The following is a 23,286-nucleotide window of genomic DNA, read 5'->3' on the forward strand; positions in this document are numbered from 1 at the left end:
AATTAGGAGATAAGACTTTAAATAATTTAAGTTTCTTGAGAAGTTATTTTTTAAAAAATGGTAATCAGTAAAATGGTATTAGGTACTATATATTATTTCTGTTTTATTTTTATTTTTCTGTATTATTTTATTTATGTTTCTAAAAGTTATTATTATAGTTTGTTTAGAATAACACTTTAATTTTTATATTTTTTATATTCTATACCTTTGAAATAGAAAATGTGAAATGGAAATCAAAATTACTTATATTTTTTATCACCTTAATTTTATTTTTCAGGAAAAAATTTACCGGTAATTTAATTTTCATTTACCGAATTACCGGTAAATGAAAAAGTCGGTAAATTTACAATCCCTAATCCGCAGCAATGGCTATTCGGTTGAACTAGACGTTTATCAAATGAGTGTATTTTTTTCACCGTGCGAGACCGTTCGTCTAATACATCGATTGATTCAATGCGATATAACGTGAAATGAGTTGGTGCAAATTTCAAAAAGACGAAACGAATAACCAATAAAAGACACTGAAAACTGAATGTCATATACAAAACAAAAATAACTGTAATAAGTTTAATTATTTTTAAATTGTTTATTATTCCATCATAATTCATATACATTTGAAAATATAAAATACAAAAACGATTTAGCTAAAAATACTGTAGTTGTAAAAACGACTGGCAACCACTTAACCGAATAGTACCAAACTTTCATTTATTTATTGTTTTTTTCTCTGTTTTATTTGCTCTTTTTCTTTGGATGAGTGAATAAATATGTGTAAAATACAAATATGTTTTCAATTTATGTGAAATTACTGAAGACATTTTTGACGAAAATTCAATTTTAATCCGCATACGAAATATAAAAATATTTATATTTTTCGATATGGTTTTGAATTCATATTTTCGAAAAAGAAACTGTTCGCAATGAATTATTGAGATCGATGATATTTCGTTTCGTGCTCTTTCAGAGATTCTTCCTCATTAAATTTCTGTTGACAGAATTGACATTGCGGGTTATTCTCTTTCGTTTCAAACTCTGCAAACAATTCCACTTGTGAATCTCTTTCCAATTGCATTATCTCCGCATCGATGTCGACATTTTCCAGGAATTCTTCACATTTATCCCAAGTAAAAATAATCTCCTCTGAAGCAATTTCGCCACTTTCGATTGTTGCTGCTGTCTGAGAACTCGTCGATGGTCTTTCAAAGGTATCTCTGTTCTCATTCTTTTCTCCACAGGACGTACGCTGATTCTGTTCGGTGTTCTAAAATATATTTAATACCATGAAATTAAATGAAATAAAACACCATTGTTACCAATCATATGCCAAATGATAACGTAGTAAAAGTACTATGAAAAACATCAAACGAATGTAACAAGAAATGGAATTAATAATGTTATATTTAAATTATTAACTGTAACAAAAAATTTGACGTTTTGAAAATATCAAACGAAACAAAAATGTGAAAATTGACGATATATGTTTACCAAATAAAGCGTATTTAATTAAAATAAATTACATTCAGTTCCGTACTTTTACGGGGTCATATTTTAGACTAACAATGCGAAATTATATTAATTAGGAAAAAATTGTTAAAAACGTTAAATTCTTTTATCATTTGAACACACGAATATTTAGTAAAACGTAGTCTAAAATACTTTCTGTATTTACCTGAAAGCAAAACGGTGCTTTCTCTCGTAGATGAGTTTTCATGTGTGTTTTTAGATGATCTTTTTGGATGAATGCTTTACTGCAAATATCACATTGAAACGCTCTTTCACCTTTGTGACTTGTCATATGCCGGTTAAAACTAGATACGTATTTAAAATGTTTCTCGCAAATAGTACACCAGCGAATCTTTATTTTCTGGTCATTTGACGGAATCTGATAATCGAATTTATAATTTAAATATTTACATTAAAGCACAAAATTCAGCTACTGAAATGCAATTAATTTTATATATAATGTATATAAACGTTGGTTTATTCGTAACTGGTATGATTTATTTCAGCGTCGTGATTTTCTAATTGAAGTAAATTTATTTTCTTCAGATTTTATATAAAATATGTTTATAGAAGTACTTTTTTTAAAAATCTAAGCCGAGAAGAGTCTTGCGCAATTATTTCTTTTAACTGTCTAATTGTTATAACTTTATACTTCCTATTTATTTGTAATTTTAATCGGGAGAATGTAGACTTATAAACAGTTAACAATATGCAACACTGTGCACTTTCACTTCATACAATTAATGCAAACACTGCATTAGAAAATATGACGTGAAAAGAAATGATATACATTTTGTCATATCAATTATTGTAATTAAAACTTTACGGTTTGATATTGTCCTATATATTATTCGCCATTACCGTGGCTTGTCGATTGCACGAGTAAAATTATTACGACTATTTTCTTCCGATGTTACGATTGATCGAAAGTTATAAATTATCAAAGTATCGTTCGAAGAATCCCCCTGCACACGAAATGCAAGCAACCGCAACGAATGCACGAAAATGTTTTCGGAAATTTAAACTCCGATAACAAAAACGATCGACATTTTTCGGTTCTTTAAGGAATTAATAATTATTGGTTATAGTTTTGAGTTTGATTTCTTTGTTTTGAAATTTTTCTGATTAACTGCAAAAGATAAGCATAATAACACAGAATACTCTCTTAACACTTACATTAGCAACGTTTGTCTCGGGTCGGTGCGCAGATTCATGTAGTACTAAAGTTACTTTTCTTGTCGTACTAAACTTGCAACCTTCGTAACTGCAGGGAAATGTTTCTTCTACCGGACGTGGTTTTAGATGTCTTTTTAAATGTTGTTTTAGATTGCATTTGATGGAAAATTGCTTTCGGCAAAGTTCACAAGTATAAGGCTTTTGACCAGTGTGAGTACGCATGTGTTGTTCTAAGTGGAGTTTTCTTTGAAATTCTTTTTTGCATCGGATGCATTGCAAGTTTATACCTTGGTCCTTTGCAAAAATTTCAATTAATATGAATGATTATTTAGTGGAAATCTGACACGGAATTATTTATTATATAATAAATTATTCAATATAAAAATATGTACAGTAGATTATCGACGGCTCGAATTTTTCGGGTATAAGACAAAAAGAAGTATCAAAATCGAAGCAAAAGCGTAAATAATGTCGTGTTTATTTTATGATAACAATCACGACGATAGTTGTATATATAATAATAAAACGTGGCGCTTGAAATACACAATATCCTGTACGGTACAAAACAAATAGCGAGAGTGTCATTTTACAAGAGAATAAATTAAAAGGCGATGTTAAGACCTTTCGGTTTGATCACACCTTCAGTGTAGAGTGTCTCCTGAAAATATTGTGATTCGAACTATCGAAACTCTACAATAATACATACCGTTTCTTAGACATGATATTACGCTTAGAAACGTCTGACAGTTTATGGATGTTTAATAAAACAATTTGCCATATAAAAATTGTATTTGACAAAATAGACAAAATAAATAGAAAGTCTTTACTTACCATTTGTTAGTTGTTTAGTTTACTTTAATTATTAAATATCGAGAATTTACATTTTGAAAGTTTAGCCAACAAATAAACACAACAATGCACCGCAATAATGAAATTATTCTACTAGTGCATCATTGTTATCAATTGCGCGTGTCTTGAAAATGACAATGACATGGAAACACAAAGAGATATATTTATTATTTTGCTATTAAAAGTTGAATAACGAAAAGAACTAACAGAAAAACGCTATTTTCGTGTTTTAATATAATATATTATTTTTATGTTATTTTAAAATAATTCCGAAATCCTTCTTCCTAATATCTTCAGTATTTTTCTCCGGTTTCATTTTATAAGCATTAAAACGAAGTTTTGTTACATTCAGTATTCTCTTAAGAATTTATATGCACTCGAAACTGTACAATATATTTCCAAATCTGCTAAGAAAATACGTGAAATGACTACTAATTAACAAATGATTCTTAACCAGAAAACAACGTTTATGGAAAATAATATCTATTGTGAACCGAGAAGTAGAGCGTCGAGCTTGACTCACCTTTTCGGCTTCGTTGTCAGGGAATGGCTTTAGGAGGGCCAAAAGTGAGTGGGGAGGTTTAGCGAGGTCGTGACGAGGTGTCGGTCGTACTCAAGGATGACACAATTAAATATAAGAATAACGTAGTTAAATTAATTAATAAGCTATAAAATCATACAAAGCAAATGCAAAAGCGAATAGCTACAAAAATAGAATAATCAAAAATTCTAAGTCGCGACAATGATTACTTCGATTCTGTTGGTAAATCGTCTAAGATCTGGACCTTTATCTGTCTAGGTTAAACTATCCTTAACCTAGCTTATAACTAGAAGACGAGCGAGACCCGAGAGAGAGAGGGTTAAAATTTTTCAAAAGATTACCTCCTTGGTTTCCGATCTCGTTGTATGGCCGTTGGTGAAAACTTTCCTGGTTCGGTGGAATTGACCATTGGAGCTTATGGCGAGATGGCGACGGATAGAACGGCGGTATGGATCTGTTGATGTCCGCCCAGAGGACTGTGTCCAAGCCCTTTTTCTACGCGGTTTCGGGCGGCTGACTAATGCTGAGTCTAATGCAATCCCATCCAAAGTTCGATTATTATGTTATTATTATTATGTTAATTGTCAGAAATGGAACATTTCTTTAAATTTATTACTTCTTTTATCCGGTATTGTCACTCTTTCTACCTCATAAATTTGATAAAAGCTGCCAAAACAACTGAATTAATTATTGGAGATGACTAAGATCAGAGTTCGCCTCGCAACCTTAGTTATAATTGTTCCTTAAATGGTCATCTTGATCGGTTTTATCGTTTACGAAATCGAACGAGATAGGAAGTGTGCGAGTTTTGTATTTCCTTCCCATCTTAAAGTTTAAAAGGTCACTTCTGAAAGTGACGCAAAAATTAAAAAAAGAAAAAAAATGATGATGAGAAAAAAATTAAAGCTTTAAAATTCACAAAAGAGCGCGAATCCTCAGACTATACAGCATCGATTTATCAAGATAAAATAAGTTCCAAAATCTGCATAATAAAGATAAATGAGGGTTAGTTGGCGAAAAAAGCTCTAGAAGCTGTGATTAGGAAATAAATATTATTATCAATATTTGCTCCAACTGATTTTTTCTTTTCATATCAAACAGTATAATAACGACAAAATAATACTGTTTTTTTCCGAAAACAGACAAAAATTCAAAATACAGATTTCCGCTAGTGACCTGGGCTGTACAGTCAACAGCGTGTGGACAACCCTTCTACTAATAGAGACTTTTTTGTTATTTTTGACCAATTACAGATTGGTCTCAGTAATCGAGCTTTAAAAGTCGTCTCCTAATCTGAATTAAGATTTTCGACGCTACAAAAAACATACGCTCGGGTAAACTATTTTGCAAGTCACAAACATGTTGATTTTTTCACAATTGTTTTTACGGCAATTAATGGTAAACAGAACACGAAGTACGGTTATTAACTAACACAATTTCGAGTCATCTGAAGAATTAATTATTTTATTTAAAAACTGGCTATTATCATTATTATTATATTTTCAATGATAATTAATGTTACGTTTACTATTATGAAAAAAAGTATATACGAAAATATTTAATGATTATAGTTATTACTGTTTTGGGGGCGCCATCCGACTGTTGCGGCTTTTCACGTCACGTTTCTGCTAGCTCGTGATTGTTTTTATCCTCTATTTGAAAAAAGGGAAACTTTTGCGTCACTATCTCAAGATATCGGACGAAACAGAAAAAAACGAATAGGAAGCCAGGAGAATGTCTCAGGTGAGTCAACGGAAGTATTGAACTTGTCTGATATAAGTGCCGAAAAAGAGCTTAACGTTAAAGAAGGAATTCGTCTTTTCAAAGCCTAATTTCTTCTTGAACATTAAAGCGAGCTTGTAACTTCAAAAATTAAAAGGCTCTTTAAATAGTAAATTAGAAGTACTTTTGGAGCGTTTAGAACAAAATTGTGAAGCTGTTGGTACTATATGAAAGCTTTTAAAACATGCCTGTAGGAGGGAAAAAGTGAAAGTCGCATGTAAAATTTCAGATATTAGAAGATAAAAAAAGAAGAAATAATGATCTAATCATATGTTTAAAGCAATGATTAAATGAACGAAAGTTTATTTAAGGTTTAAATACATTTTAACGAAAAGTTAAAAGTTACAAATATGAACATTAAGCCTGCTTATAAAATTGAAAACTTTAAACAAAATGTTTAAGTTTTCAGTTCTATTATTTGTGAGTTGTTTAGTTTTGAAGATAAATGAAAAGTATATACAAAGTTTAGTAATTTAATAGTTTTAAATAATTTATATTGATTAAAGATACTCGACGAATACTAGAAATATTAAGGAAAAGCTATAGCTCTAGAATAAAAAAATACATTAAAAAAGTACTACAATGTTAAATAGCGATACAACGGATTAATTGCAGGTGCCTGTAATTACAAAGGTAAAATTATCCAGGTAATTGCTTTTAGGAACGTAGTCTAAAATGATAAACGGCACGGTGACATAAAGGACCAGGATGAAGAATATAAAGACCTGTACATGGACAATAACTAGATTTTTCTGGGAAAACGAAACTGAGCCCCTGGACGTACGTTTTAGTATTTTGGCTTGACAAGGAAACACAAATATGGTGACACGCGTCTAACGTTTTGTATAAAGCAATTCAAAGCCTGCAAGAGAGGACGTGCATGCCCAATGTCCTAAGCGACGATAAAGTCGAGAAACGTTTAAAATACTCGTATGACCGGAAATCTACTAACTTCAGCAATCAGTTAAACTTCCAAGTGGACGGCAGCAAGACACCCACGTGTGTATTTTCAAAAATTTATTTCGTCATGACATCGCACTGGTTAAATGCTCACAATGTTAAAAAAATTGTCATAGAGATGATTTACGATTGATACGTTGTGACGTATAAAATCGAAAATCGGACCATAGACATGTCGTGGCAAATTTTGAACGGGAATGTCTCAGTCTATAGAGTTTCATAATTTTTCCTTTGTCAAATCGCCGTTGACGTACAACCAGTTTCGAAATTATACTGTCATTGTAAAATAATGACATTAATAAAAAATTAATAAACACATTACAAAAAAAGGATAAAAATGTTACGTTTGTATAAAAATGATTTAAATGAGAATTAATTATTACGTGAGAAGAAAAATCAGCTTTATATTTGAATCTTAAATACGAGATTGGTGACATGTAATAATACGAAAATATATTGGCAAATAATTGATAGATTTAAACATAGAAGTGCATTGGGTTACAGTTCGAAAATTATCACAAAAGGATGCTTGATAAGCTACAGAAAGGCAATATTTCTGAAGTTTATCTTATGCAAAGGGACCATCACTAGATATGCTTTTACGTCACAATTGAAGACAGTATGAGTAACTAACAGTTTGAGAGGAGAAGAATAATCAGAGAAGCCAGGTGGTCATCTCGTTGAATAGCCTGCTTTCTATACCGTTCTGACAACACCGTGAGGTGGTGTTGGAACAGTGAATGCGAGAGAGCTTGCACATATGACGCCCAGGCTCGGAACCCCGTCGCGTCGGCAGACCACTGTGAGATTGGCAGGGGGTACAAACTTGGAGTACCGGTTAATCGACTGAAAATCGTAAGATTCGATCTCTAATTTTTTTAAGGAGGGCTTTTTGTTATATTATAAACATCTAGATGGTAAGGTCTAGATCACATCAGGATACTTGACACCAATTAATCACTTTTGTTAAACGGGGATTAACACGCGTTCTCGAATCAATGTGAAGAGGATGGGATGTTTTTCAGACATATCAAGAGACGAAAGGAGACACATCGTTAAAAATAAAATATCAAAAATTTAATAAACAAAATATGAGATTTGGAAATTCTAATCCTCAAATTATAATTATGGAATGATGCAGAGAGTGAGATTACAATTCCAGTTATAACATACTACCTCAAAGTATATTCTTTTATCTTCTTTATTTCTGATTGATGGAATGTTCTTATCTTTGGTTAATTCTTTGGCGCCACTTGAATAGATATTTTCTTTAACTTACAAGAAACTTTATAACAAACTTTGTATGATCTACGGGATTTGAATATGGGCGTTGGCCATGGAAAGATGATATGGAATACGTCCTTCTTCTATGGAATCTTGTAGCGTACTCCCCGAATGATACTCAAGAATCCTCTCTTTGGATGTTTTTCTCAAATGAGAAAATGATATTATTCTCACGTGTTTAGGAAGAGTGGGGTTTACAGAGGGGTAACTGGACTGTATACGACACAAAATTTATAAAGATAAGGGAAAACAAAAAGGATGTCGAACTTCCGTTGAGAAGGAAGTGAATTTTACCAGTTTCCTTCGTTTTTACCTTAAAATCTTTCTATAAAAATCAGAAATATTATTTCTAACATTTATGGATTTGACATCGATTTACAATCAATCGGGAGGCGGGTTGTCCGGAATCTCACACAACTATCCTGAGAGAACTTGCACATGGATGACACCATTCGGACAAAGTTGGTGCCATCATTACTGGCTTTTTGTGTCTGTCCAGACCATTTCGAGGCGATAGGGTGAGAAATATTTGGTATAGCACATGTGCACGGTATATTTCGTATTATATGTGCACATGTATGTCAATAGCAGCACATATTTGGTATCATCAATGGCAGCAGCCATTACACGTGCTGCCATTGACACCACCCACCGTAACCTCTGAAGTGGTGTCACTCCTGACGGGGTTGGATTGCAACGGAATGGAACTAGGTCTTCTATGATGACGAACCCAGATTTAATTTGGGCACCGAAGATGGCCGTGTTTGCGTCTAGAGGTCCCGTGATGAACGCCTCGATCCTGCCTATGCTTTAGAGCGGCACACTACAGCCGGTAAGATGGTCTGGGATGTCATCACATATAACAGGCAGTCTCATTTATTAGTGAACGAAGGGACTACGACAGCCTAGCAATACGTTAGTGACATCTTGCATCCACGTATGTTGGATTTTGTGGTAGAACTCCCGGGAGCCATTTTCCAACGGGACAATTCTTGACCACACGTTACAAGGGTTTGACGTGACTGTGTTCGCCACATTGCCACATTCCCGGGCCTGCCCGCTGCCCCGATTTGACATCGATCGAACGTGTCTGGTATGATCTAGGACTCCAAGTTGGATAGAGTAGGAGTTTCGCGGAACTAAAAGACCGTTTGCGGCAAACGTGGATCAAGATACCATACGGAACTCGTATGTCTCCATGTTCGCCCGTATCACGTCGTGTATTTACGCTAGAGGTAGACCAATAGGGTAGTAGAACCTCCTTTCGTTTTTTGCTTTTCCTGCAATAAATGATCCTTTTGCCTTTGTTTTGTAATCGCTTTCGTATATCACCGTTCCCCTCACACCTGTACAATTTTGTTGGATTCCGACAACTCCTAGTTTTTATGGCAATGTGTTGCGAAAGTGGACAATTATACATGTAATTAAAGGGTGGGATTAAAAAGTCAGTTAGATTGACATGGTTTCTCCTGTTTATGATTGTCTCAAGATTCGATTGAAAGCTACCAATCGTTAATTCTCAAATTGTATCGTGAACAAAACGTGGAATATTGATTAGAAAAAAACGTGCATTTTCATTTATACTGTAGTATTAAAACAAGTTTTATGTGCGAGGATATTTCTTTGTGGACATAAATTATAATGTAAAACGATTAATTCTTTAACCGAGATGAATGAAAAATTCATTTTGCACGTATAAAAGTAAAGTAATAATACATTCTGAAAATAATTTAGAGTAATCGTAATCTGCAAAAGTATGAAACTTGGAAACAAATTTCGTTCTATGAAGTTTAAAGCAAGTAGGAAAATTTTAGGTTCCCCTCTTATAACACGGAAGTTAGGTTTCGAAAATGTGTCGTTTTATGCGAATCTGTGTTATACGAAACAAAGGGATGATACAAAACACGGGGTTCATTTTCAGATGTTAAAAAAATATAATATTGTTTTTCGTTACTAAGAAACATGTGTTTATTAAAGAAATCAATAATTTATTTTTAGTCGATAATTAACAAACAATTAAAAATACCTTATTACCCCGATATTCCCAATTTTCCAATCGCGTTAATATTAATTTTTTTTAAAGTGGGTTTTTTTTACAAAGTATCGTCATTTTCCCACGATTTTCGTTGATCTTAATCAGAAATATCAGCAATGACTTCATATTTGCAAATGTTTAAGAATGGTTTTCTCTATGGTTAAAAAACATTTAATAACACCTAAGAATGTTTAAATTAATTTTCCTAGATACGAAGATTAGTCTATAAAACCAAAACACAGTGACATCGACAACAAAACCCGTTTAATAGGAAAGCTAGAACAAGGAAAAAGAAACATCGTACTATTAGTTTTCCTTAAAGTAAACGTGACAAAACGTACAAAACAAATTGAAAATTTTAATATTCTAAAATAAGTGGGCAGATTTGAGACGACGTGAGTGCTTACTGGAATAAAAGGAAATATCGAATAACTGAATTTGTACGTAAATGTTGTGAAATTTTGTATGGAGGATTTCTCAAATTTTCGAACTGTCTTAGAGCGAAACCGGAAACAGTGTCGTACGGGGATATCTTCAATTTTGCAATCATGTTATGGCAAGTCCGTGTTGTGTCGTACGAGGAACAGCTGTATTTGGTTTAAGATCTGGAGAAAAATAATTAATCTATCGTATATTCAAATATTTATTATTATTGTGTATTTTATGTTATGTTGTACTAAGCTGTTATGACAATTTGTTAAATACTACTAACTTTGTTTTTAAATTAGTTTCATCTTCGTGTATCGAACTAAGGTAGAGGAAAAAATGATATCATGGAACCCTGCACGTATTATAGAATTCGTTCATTTCAAACTGATGATAAAGGCGAACTGTAGCGGATTGTGGCTGAACTGCACTAGGCAGACATTCATAGCAAGGGGAAAACCCGTTTTACTTCAGTTAAACGGTTGTCCATAATGAATCAGCATATTTGTGTTTTTCGAAATTCGAAAGTTTTGAATGCTAAGTGAACTTAATTATTTCTAAAATATAAATCGTGTAGTTGTAAGTTCACTGATGCACGTATTCCGTTCCAGAGACTTAGGGGTACATATTAATCTGTGTGATTTTCACGTTTTTAAAGTTTGGTGTCGACAGGAATCAAGTTAACTCAAGATTGAAATGCGTGAAATAAGGATCCCATTAGTGCTTTTAATATGGAACCCAACTCTTCCGAACTCTCTCTTTGTATTTTAAAAACAAGTATTTTAAAACAATTGTATGCAAAATCTAAATTCAGTGTTTGCAAAGAGAGATTTTTAACGAAAGAAGATGGATGTCCCTGCTGTAGAAATATCTTTACGTCAAACAGCAATAAAACAATCCCTTGGTACTGGCCAGGGTTTCAGAAAATGTGACTGCAAATCTAAATGTACCACAAATAGGCGTGCTCGTCGCAAAAACCAATTGCTACGTAATTCAAAGTGTCACCAATCTTTAGATTGCCCTAATAAATAAGTACAATTTTATCATATGTTTTTCAAATTCATTTCCCTAATTGTAGTAATATTTTAAACCGTTAGATTTTTGTATTAAAGTTTTTTTAATTGATTGATGATTGATTCAATCAACTAATTTGTTGATTGTATTAACTTGATTCTTTAGATATTGAAAATTAAATAAATAACATTTTATGTTAATTTAAGCATACAGAAACGTTGCTGTTGTTCCAGCAAAAATCTTATTTTCACTTTACCGAGTGCCTAGTAGGTAATTTGCGGATTACCTAGATAATCTGAGCATTTCCTAGGTAATTTGAGAAATGGAATAATTTTCGCAGCTTTAACGGGTCACCCTAGTTAATCTGCGGATTAGCTAGGTAATGTGCACATTAACGGATTTCGAGCTTTAACGGTAACAGATACATTAAAGAATTTTTTAAAAACATACATTAAGGTTCCATATTACCACCCGGTTTTCCCTAAGCCTACTTTGTGACTTTTTTTACAGAAGCCTTTAAAAATCATACTTATGGTTACACTTGCGAAAAATTCAATTAGGAACATTTAGTTTAATAGTTACCAGTACTTTTCGCACAAAAAATGTGGGTGTAGTTATAATACCTTGTTTACAATTCACTATATTGAAAATGAGGTTCCATAATACCACCTTCTCCTCTACATTCAAAAGTTGTATTGAACTTACTACTGTATTCTATTGTATAAATATTCTGTGCACTTCCAGATTTTGATAGCTCAGTTTCTGTCATTCTCGATAAACTCGAACTGTCGAGAATCTACTGTACATAATTTGTTATAACGTTTTGATATACGATAATAATTTATAGTATCTTAAATAATTTTATTAATAAGAATTTTTAAGACAATAAAAACAATGTTTGGGTCTTTTTTCTATTTATATCCTTTTATTCCAATCCAGGAAGCATAAACAACCGCACTGAAGCTGAGAGTTTTCTGGCGAATTTTCGGGCAGCCCAGAAATTATTTGCATAATTATACATATTAGCGCAGAATTATATTAGAGGACTCTCAGCTAAAATGCGATTACATAACATGGATGCTGTCGTGAAGGATTTTGAAGGATTTTTAATGTTTGTAGACGTCGTAGCATACAAAAACAGGTCGACGTCAGTGTAAAACAGTGTAAATTGTTTGATAATATTTCGTCTGTCGTTTTTACAACTTTTACTTCAAGTCCCTTGTTTTCTGTGCTTCCTGGATTGGAATAAAAAGATATAAATAGCGAAAAGGGCTCAAACATTGTTTGTATTGTCTTAAAAATTTATTTTTAGAATGTAACTAAAATAATCTTGAGTTAATGTGTAGAATTTTATTAATTAATTATTTTTATTTATTGAATTGTTTTAAAAGGATCGAAACAAGAAATTCGAATGCACCGTGTGCAAAAAACAATTTCAGAAGGAATACCTTTTAAAAGTGCACATGCGTAGACACACTGGTGAAAGGCCTTATGTTTGTCAGCTTTGCAAAATCGGATTTAGCGATAGATCCTATTTGAGACAGCACCTAAACTCTCATTCAAAAGAAAAATCATTCTCGTGCGATTACGAAGGTTGCAAATTTACTACTTTATGGCTAACTAGTATCCGGCGACACATGTCTGTGCATCGCCCTAAAGGAAATGTTCCTAAAGTGAGTATTACTAGTATTTTCTATATTATTATGCTTATTATTCGGTAGTTATGTTGAGAAAATTCATTAAAGGAACAAATGCAACATAATTATATCAGAATAAATACAAGATATAATTAATTTTATAAGTGTTATGAAATAATCAATAAAACTTTGCTAATTTAAGGAAAGCAAGCATAAAATTAATTAATAACCAATAATTATTATTACCTTAAAAAATCGAAACATTTTGGTTGTTATTTTTAATGGGATTATAACATTAAAATATTTCTGTGGTTTGTGGTTTCTAGTATTTTCTGTGGAAGAAGATTCTCTCAAACCTCACACTGACAAGAGTAATCTGGAATCATTCATAAAATCAGAGGGTATTAAGCGTAATAAATTCACTTGTGTAATGGGCAATTTACGATATTAATGAATAATATATTGACAAATGCTATTGGACTTTGAGAAATCGAAATGATTTTCAACAGGGGACGTATGTTCTATGCAACGATCAAAATGATCTTCGAGAGTTAATAACAGACTGTAAAAAGAAGTGTGTAAACGTGGCAAATAGTGAATTTGCGTAGTTTACGCCAATAGTTGTTTAATAATGCATTAAAATATTTAAAAGTTTAATTTAAACACGATCAAAGTATTTAATTCTTTGTTTTCACATCAGGCAAACCGAGTCTGACTTTAGTGACATCAGAATTCTGTGTAAAAGGTAGATTGCTAAATTTATTCAGTAAAAGGTAGAGGGAGAGGCGGATTGTGAACTAATTGAAAACACGTTGCAATAGTTTTATAAATATTAATTTTTAGGTTCGCCTTGTTGAAAGCAGTAGATAAGATGTTAAGTCATTTTGTTACACATTAGGGTCACGGTTTAAAAACGTATTATCATCGGCGTAAGCAACTACTTTAGAAGTAATGTTGTTGAATAGATCAGTGTTTTTCAACCTGTGGGTCGCGACCCCAGGTGGTCGCGAAGTCTTACACCGGGGGTCGCGGGTTAAAAAAAAGACAAGCGTTTGTAGGTCCTACACTACAATAAAAAGAACTACACCCTCAGTGAGAAGGTTGTGCCTGTTTATTTTACAGTAGAACTGGTTTTTTTATCGATATTTAGGTCTCACAGAAAAAAACTTGAACACGTAGATTCTAAAATTACAGACATAGTTTTAATATGGCCCTGGGGGTCTCCAGTATTTTTTAACTTGTAAAGGGGTCGCTTATTCGAAAAGGTTGAAAAACACTGAAGTAGATTATTAATATAATCAATAATATATTATGGAGAAAGAATGTTTTTCTTTGTTAATATTATTCAGTAATATAAATATACAGTAATTTACTACTGTTCGTGAAAACACTGAGCATCTTCAGCTTAAACAGCCGGCTTAATATTAAAATTACTGTGTCGTTTGACGTATCCAAAATGACACTTTTTTTAAGATTTTCGTTAACATATACGTATATTTTATTATTATTTTCTTGCTTAAAATTTATTTTTATATATTATAAGTGAATTAAAGTTAACGACGATCAAATTCATTTCCTTTCTTTCCATTGAATAATTATTCAGATTAAGTTAATATATGAATTTGTATTTATTATCTTTTCTTCCAAAACTTAGAATTAATAATACAATGTTCCAATCAGCTATACTTTTACAGATCTACAGCAAAGAAGCATTCATACACACAAAAATATATTGCATGTAAATATAGTGCATTGCTTACAAGTAGCCCAATTGATAAAACCACTGAATACCGGTAGTTGGTCGTGGGTTCGTCTCACCTAAGGGCTGCTACGTCGAATTTTCCGGGATTTCTTCATCTGTGTTACGTATAAATTGGACCCAGTTTCGCACAATAGTTCTTCCGGGGTCATCTTCCTCGGTAGATAACCCACGTCACGCGTTGTCGTAACAATCTAAACCAAACTAAATACACACTTTAAATAAATAATTTTTCTATAAAAAACCAACCCGTTATTAGACTGCTGATTAGATGTTTTATTTATTATTTGAAACAAATATATCTTAATTGCAATTTTATGCGGTTTCAATTTTACAAGTGCCATTGATGTTCAGGTATATGGTCTAATCCTTTCACAGTTGTTGCCTATCTTTTTCTGTAAATGAGATATGAATTTTTCCAAATATCATATTTCTATGTTTATCCGAAAAATTAATCGTTAGTTCGAAGTGCTACTATAATTGACGATGAATTTTTACTCGCTTCACCGACATGTTACTAAATGACTTCGCATGCATGTGTCATGATTTTTTTATCGAGTAACTAGAAATCGGCAAGGGCCACAGTGGCGTGGCCGAGCAGTACCTTACCATGAACACCGGGAGTTGGGTCGTGAGTTCGCGCCTCACCACGTGAAGTTTTCGGGTTTTCTCCACGCCTGTAACTCCATCATAGGGACCAGTCACCTTTAAAAAGACCTCCCGGAAGGCATTTCTCTAAGCAGATCGTCCAAGCGTTGCGTTGCCGTAACTTAACTAAACAAACAAGTATTGGGCAATTTTATACTTTAAGTCATTTTTGATCATTTCACTGGACGCACTTGCAAATTAGTCGATGTTGTATTTCAGCTTATGATAATGAGTCGCTGTTTACCTGCAGTTTATTTATATTATTAATTATTAACGAATTAATTTGACGAAAATAGAGTTTTGTATTTGTAGCCGTATTTTGTTTGCTAAATAAACCACAAGAGTTACATGGCATTTGGCATGTTGCACAGAAATATGTAAATCTCGAATAACTAGAAACTTGATTAATCTAACTCGCGAATGTTTTGTTCGTTGAATTTCGAACTAACAAGGATTTTCTGTAATAAGATTGTGCTTTGAGCAGATAAAAAAAAGTTAAGAACTAGAGGCATATAACTAATTTATCGTGCTTTTCAAAGATTTATTATTATTTTGTATTATTTGGTACTAATCTATAAATATTAATATTATGTCAATTTGTTAAATGTTACTAACTTTACTTTTAAATTATAGTCTAACCTTCTTGTAACGAACTAAGGTACGGTACAGTATATGTAATAAGGACTTGAATTGAACTTGCTACTGTTTTTTAACATATAAATATTTTGTACACTTCGCGATTGTAATAGTTCAGTTTGTGTCATCATTCTCGATGAACTCGAGCTATCGAGAATCTACTGTACATATTTTACATATTTTATTACAATCTTTTTATATACTACTAGCTGTTACCCGCGACTTGGCCCGCGCGGATTTTGCCAGCAAACCCTTTTTATATTAAGTATTTCAACAACCATAGTAATTGTTATATAACACGTACCGCTGTGAATGTTGAGAATTGCTGAGAATCAAACCAACTGTTTTCAATTTGATCAATTTTCTGGAACGTTTACAATCGTTCTGTAATCGAACCAATACGCAATAACAAATCCGAATTTAAAACGGCTCAAACATTTGGCTAAAAAATCGAAATATATAAAAATATTTATAACAATGTCTGAAATGTTATCAATTTAACACACTGAAGTACTCATTGAAAACTAAACGTAGTTAAAAACAAAAAATCGCATTTAAAATAGTACAGTAGAAGCTATTCTTCGGGTTAAGCCTTAATCCTCTCCTCCCGTGGGGGGAATTTTGAAAAATCTTTTCTTAGTGTGCGTTTTCATGACGTATCCTAACTGTGTACCAAATTTCACCTCTTTTAGTTCATCGGTTTGCTCTGGGCGATGATAAATCAGTCATTCAGTCAGGACAAGTAATTTTATACATTTAGATTACTAGTCCTGACTGACTGAGTGATTGACTGAGTGATTAATTCATCATCGCCCAGAGCAAACCACTGAACTAAGAAATGAAATTTGGTACACAGTTAGTGTCCGTCACGAAAACGCACACTAAGAACAGATATTTCGACATTCCCCCGCGGGGGGAGAGGGAGAGGATTAACGATTAACCGGAAGAATGGCTTTTACTGTACTACTTTGGATGCGATTTTTTGTTTTTAACTACGTTTAGTTTTCAATGAGTACTTCAGTGTGTTAAATTGATAACATTTCAGACATTTTTATAAGTTTTATTACGTTTTTCAATTTTTAACGAAATGTTCGAACCGTTTTAAATTCGAATTTGTTATTGCATATTGGTTCGATTATAGAACAATTTTAAACGTCCCAGAAAATTGATCAAATTGAAAACAGTTCGTTTGATTTTCAGCAATTCTCATCGTTCTTAGCGGTAGGTGTTATATAGCAATTACTATAGTTGTTGAAATACTGAATATAAATAGGATTTGCTTGCAAAATTAGCACGGGCGAACTCGCGGGTAACAGCTAGTTTTATATATTTAGATAATAATTTATACTATTTTCATAATTTCTTATACAGATTTTCATTTATTAATTAATTTTGTTTATCGAATTTTTTTAAAGGACGAAGACAACATATATGAATGCACCGTGTGCAAAAAAAAATTTCGGCAAAAAGCGTATTTACAAAACCACATGCTTAGACACACTGACGAAAGGCCTTATGTTTGTGAGCTTTGCAGTAAACGATACGCCAATAGCTTCACACTGAGAAATCACCTAAACTCTCATTCAAGAAAAAAACTATTCTCGTGCGATTACGAAGGTTGCAAATTTACTACTTTGTGGCTAAGTAATATCGAGCAACACATGTCTGTGCATCACCCTAAAGGAAATGTTTCTAAAGTAAGTATTATTAGAGTTTTCTATATTATTATGCTTACTACTCGTTAGTTATGCTAATCAAAATTTGTAAAGCGAAAAAATGCGGCATAATTATACCAGGATACATACAATTAATGTTATGCGTGCTGTGAAACAATCAATGTAACTTCGCTAATTTACAGAATCCAAGAATAAAACCAAAATTGAAACTAATCATAAGGCTGGGTAGAGGCAAGCCGTCAAGTAAGCGAGCGAGCAATCGAACGAACGGCTGAACAAAGCCAACCTGACTATACTGGAATTACAACACTTTCTATCCCAATTGACATTTTATTAAAAAACCAAAAATACACCAGTATCGTTGTCATGTGCGATTTTTTTCGACTTGTGTATCAAATTCCAACGAGTTCCGTTCATTCGTTCCCGATATATTGATTTTAATCCATGCATTTCATTTCACCTAAAAAGTCTTTTATCCATCGGTAGAAAAACTTCCGTTTCTAAAAATGTCCACTCGTCATTATGTATGTCATTTTAATTCTATTTTGTTTTTTTTTTTGACAAAATTTAAAGTTTTATACAACAAAATATTGAACTTATTTAAATTGTATTAGTCTATATTAATATAATGTTCGAACTCTGTACTACAGATGGAAGAAATTCATTTCCGCTTCTGCTGTAACTAGAACTGTTGGAACTGATTTTGTGAAACTATTCTGACGAAACGGTTTCTCAGAACTGCTTATTTTGTTGTACTACACGGTTTCACGAAATTATTATGTTTTATCGGGAAGTGTTTCTGTTAGTTTTTTGGTTCATCTTCACCGAATTATTCTCCGGGACTCGGAGAAAATATATAGACTTCCGTGAAATCTGAATGCCCCACTGTCTTCTTGACTTGATTTTCTTGACACTTCGGCATAATAACAGTACGTTAAAAGTAGCGGGACATTGTCAACTAGTTTGATGTTCAAATCCAGATAAAGATTTCACCGTTTCGTTAAAAGCTGTATTCATAAATTTACAAAATTAAGATTACGGATTGGTAGTTCCGGAACCAGAACTGTGTGATTACTCGATGTGGAGCTGTTTTTATTAGTCTGGAGTCCGAAGCAGCTTTGATCGGAACTATCTCTGGATTGTTGGAAATTAGAAGGATCCACTGCATGTTTGTCGTTTATTGGATAGGTATTCAATTTTGAAAACATCTCGTGAGATTAATTTCATTATTTCAGTTTTATTAAATTACGGATTATTCAAATTAAATTATGGACTGAACTGTCTGCTAATGAAAAAACAATTATTTCATAGGCTGTCCACATTGGAAGGGAAAGAGGAGATTACGATAAGTCGGACAAGGGGCGTGGAGCTTTAGTGGACGAACGTTTATGTTATTAAATTATATGCAGTCAGTGGTGGCCGTAGCCAGGTTTTGAGGTGGTGCGAGATCTCATTGTGGCGCCTCCCTGTAGAGACTAAACTGATAACGTACATTTTTCACATTATTAACGCAGACCTCCGAAAGATTAGTATAGTAATATTATGGATGAGAAACGATAACGACGGTAAATGGAGAGTTAACTTGACATTTGTTAATTCAGACGTATCGCAAGCTGTTGACGTTTTTTTCCCTCCCCTCCGTCGATGGAATCTCTTAATTTTAGGTTATGGAAATATAGCACACATTTCAGGATCATGTTTTATATTCTCACAACCCAGCTCACTCTTGTGTAAAATCTATAGCATAGTACTAGTATGGATGAGGAACAATGACAGTGGAAAAAAACAATATTTTTTTCATAAGGCAATATTTATTTAATTTTTTTCATAAGGCAATATTTATAACAATATTTATTTAAACTGCTATGGCACAGACAACTCTCACCTCACGCAAAAGACAAATTTACATGGTAAATTAATTTAAAATTGAAACAAATTAAGAAAAAAAAAATATATTTTGGCGGGTAGGGTTAAGTAGTAATAAGGTGATCGGGTTTTATTTTTTCGCAGACGATCTATCGTTGCATTTTCTGCGCCTTTACTATGACGGCGCCCGGTGCAGTCGCACCGTTCGCACCGCCCTAGGGCCGCCCTTGTATACAGCTTATAAATTTTATTATATTCAAAGTTTCTTATATGTATCGTTTATATTTATGGTATGTATCATTCATAAATTGATAAAGGTTTAAGGGGGGGTCTAGTTTTGTTAAACGTCCGAAGAGAGTAGGAAGTTACGGAAACTTGGACAAACTGGGACAAGAGATAAAAAGACAGTAAAAATTTCAAGAAAAGTGCGGACGTTATCGTACGGACAGCCCCTAACAGAAAATTAGAAAATTTGCAAACGACTTGTTATGTTCGTATTTTACCAAACACTTATTATTATTCGATGTTACCACCAAATTAGATCGAAACTCCTGCAATTATTTTTCCTGTCGGATCCAATATCGTTCACATACAAATTCGGCATAGCAGTGATAATTGAATTTGCGCTTGTTATGACAAAAAAAAGTATGTGCCTATACGATTATGTAAATTACGGTAAATCACTATGGATAATCCTAAGTTTGCTACGTAAGTGACGGTTTTTGTCTTATAATCTTCTACGGATAAATACACTGTAGACGAGTGAACTAATGTAACTGTTTATAAAACAAACGAAATAAAAAAAATCCAGCGATATCTCCAAAAAACATACCTGTAAACGTTACAGATTCAAAAACTGCCGTCAAGCCCGCGTAGAACAATCGTTTTCAAAATATTACCGTTTAAATTTAAATGCTTACGAAACACAAAAAGTATAAAACCTTCATTCAATGACTACATTTTATATTCATAATTATTTGGCTATGGAAAGTGATGATATCGGGGACGTAAAGTCATCGTTTTGACGTCAAAAGCTGTGATAGTGGTGAAAAATTCTTGACATCACTATTACTAGTTCCTTGATAGTGAAGCTATCACTATTACTATCAAGAATTTGTATCGATGCCAATGTAATTTTTAATAAAACGATATTTGGGTTTTCAAACTCGCACTTGGCGGTGCGTTTATTACAGATTTATTTCATTATAAATCATTTGAAGAAATTATCATCACATTTTAATTACTTTATAGCAACAGCGAAAAGAATTGAAAAGCGTATTTCCAAAGTGGCATACCTCCATTTTTTATTTTTTATTAGTTCGTGGCATCAACACATTGATAATGCTTTTCTGTATTGCTACAATACTTTTTTTTACCGAAATGGGTGTTTTTTCTGTTGAAAAATGTATTAAAAAATTGGATTTCTTTTCAAATGTGACGTTTTTCGTTTTGTATTTCAAACTGTCGCGTTTCCATAATAGCCAATTACAAAGTCAACGACTGCTTTCTGAAGTGTAAATGCTATTGTGTTGGATTGTTTTCTTCATTTTTCTTTGATAACGTCCACATTTTCTGAAAAAGTTTAAAAGTATTTAGTCAATGCGCTAGAAAGAGATCGCTTCCTTATTTTGTAGAAATTTTCGTAAGAAAAATCGAAAAATGAAAAAAATTAATCGGTTTTGTGATGGATGCAGCGCACAAAACAAAAACTACACATTATTAGTAATGCAAAGTAAACTTTCAGATATGTATAGTGTAATTTTTGAGATAAATATATGGTGCGGGGTTACCATTATTTACCCATAGATAAGGCCTTTGGAAGGATTAAAAAATGTTAAGAAAAGCTGAACTACTTCTTTTACCAGATAACTACAATAAAATTTTTGAACATATAGGACAAATTCATATTCTTGGTAAAGACTGGCAACTTGGTAATTGGAAACTTGCAATTCATTCACACATTAAATCAAAAATGAATTTTAAAGTATCCGAAATGAAAGTAATCAGAATAAATATGTTTGTTGCAAACAGCAGTTTTTTGATTTTCTGATCGATTGGGGATGTGCAAACATACAATGTTAAAAATTGGTCTTATCTATTAGTTGATTTGTTACCATTGAAGAATAAACTTAAGCTGGAAAAGATAGATGATGTGAAGAAACTTTTAAATAAATGGGAATAAGTGATGGGCATACTGCAATGACATTTTACAGAAAGTGTTTTCCTGTTTAGAAAGTGACTGATTCTAAATGAATACTGTGACAGAACAATTACAATATGATTTTTATTAATTTTATGTAATCATTGACTTATTTTATTTTTTCTGGAATTAGTATAGTTTTTTACACTTTTTTTTATTATGTTCAGTCGTGTGAACAAGGTTCGTGTGTTTTCATTGTTTTGTATCGTATTTTGTATATTCTTATTTGTTTTTATATATTAAAAGTTTTTGACAATCTATTTGTTGCTTTTAGTACATTTCCCATTTAAATACTGCAATTTTATTCCAAAGTGGCGAAGTCCATGACTTGAAGTACCAAAACTACCATTTCCTTTGCCTCGAAATTTATTTCACTGTTAAACCTATATACAGAATATAAAAATAAAGCTCTGTATCAAAAATTAAGTTTTTACCTTAACATTTAAAGCAATTATTTAAATTTTGAGGTTTTTGAAAATTTGTATTTCTGGGCAATACGACACTTTGGAAATAATCTCTTCAATTGTGTACCGCAAGTAGCCAAGCTTTAGCATGACCATTTAATAAAAACTCAAAGAAAAGATCACAAATGAATTCCTCTCTACATTTGTTTGTACTTTAAACAAACAAAAGTTATCGCGAAAAATACACTCGCTGACATCTCAATGGTTGTAGCTTATGTTTGAGAAACGTATAACATACATTTTTTCAATATAAGCGAACAAACGATGCAGTTTTGGAAAAAAATGCAAGTTTGGATGCTCTTTATAAAACTGGCCATAATTTAAATGGGTATTAATTTCATTTGAACAGTGGACAAATGAGAGGGTTTGTTGGGCAAACGAATGGCATAAATTACTTTGAAACAAACGCAATTGTGGTCACAACAACACAAAGCCCGGATAGTATACATTACGTATACTATCCGGGCTTTACGTATACGGGATAGTATACATTACGTATAGTTATCCGGGATAGTATACATTACGTATACTATCCCGTAATACCCTAACGTAACGCCGGGTGTTACGTTAGCTGGCTGAGTGCCATTGAGGGTCGTGGGCGATGAAGTAGTCTCCAGTCAGTAATGTATTTAACCAAGTAAGGTTATATCTAATCTAATATACCTCTGGAAGCGAAGGCTTGCTCGGGGTTCGGGTGGCGTAACTGGTAGCGCACTGCACGGCAAGCGGAGGTTGCGGGTTCAAGCCCGTCCCGGGCCAGTTCTTTTATTCCAGAAGGTTCTAAATTTAATTTAATTATTTATTTATTTAATTTTAATTATTAATTTACT

General features: G+C 32.7%; 2 protein-coding genes across 2 annotated transcripts; one reads left to right on the forward strand and one right to left on the reverse strand.

The window, feature by feature from the left end:
• Positions 1-597: 597 nt before the first annotated feature.
• On the reverse strand, positions 598-3,639 carry LOC111638350 (zinc finger protein 182-like). The gene is made up of 4 exons (XM_023384046.1): positions 3,511-3,639; positions 2,680-2,973; positions 1,670-1,882; positions 598-1,261 (listed from the first exon to the last, which is right to left on the reverse strand). Exons 1-4 carry the CDS (start codon positions 3,511-3,513, stop codon positions 926-928), a joined length of 846 nt encoding a protein of 281 aa, XP_023239814.1. The 5' UTR covers positions 3,514-3,639; the 3' UTR covers positions 598-925.
• A 2,038-nt stretch (positions 3,640-5,677) lies between these two features.
• Positions 5,678-21,407, forward strand: LOC111638341 (gastrula zinc finger protein XlCGF8.2DB-like). The gene is made up of 4 exons (XM_023384038.1): positions 5,678-5,812; positions 12,962-13,243; positions 17,666-17,947; positions 21,044-21,407. Exons 1-4 carry the CDS (start codon positions 5,804-5,806, stop codon positions 21,308-21,310), a joined length of 840 nt encoding a protein of 279 aa, XP_023239806.1. The 5' UTR covers positions 5,678-5,803; the 3' UTR covers positions 21,311-21,407.
• Positions 21,408-23,286: the final 1,879 nt, after the last annotated feature.

This window comes from Centruroides sculpturatus, unplaced genomic scaffold (assembly GCF_000671375.1).
Source record: "Centruroides sculpturatus isolate CEXI.00-Female unplaced genomic scaffold, Cexi_2.0 scaffold1045, whole genome shotgun sequence".
NCBI lineage: Eukaryota > Metazoa > Arthropoda > Arachnida > Scorpiones > Buthidae > Centruroides > Centruroides sculpturatus.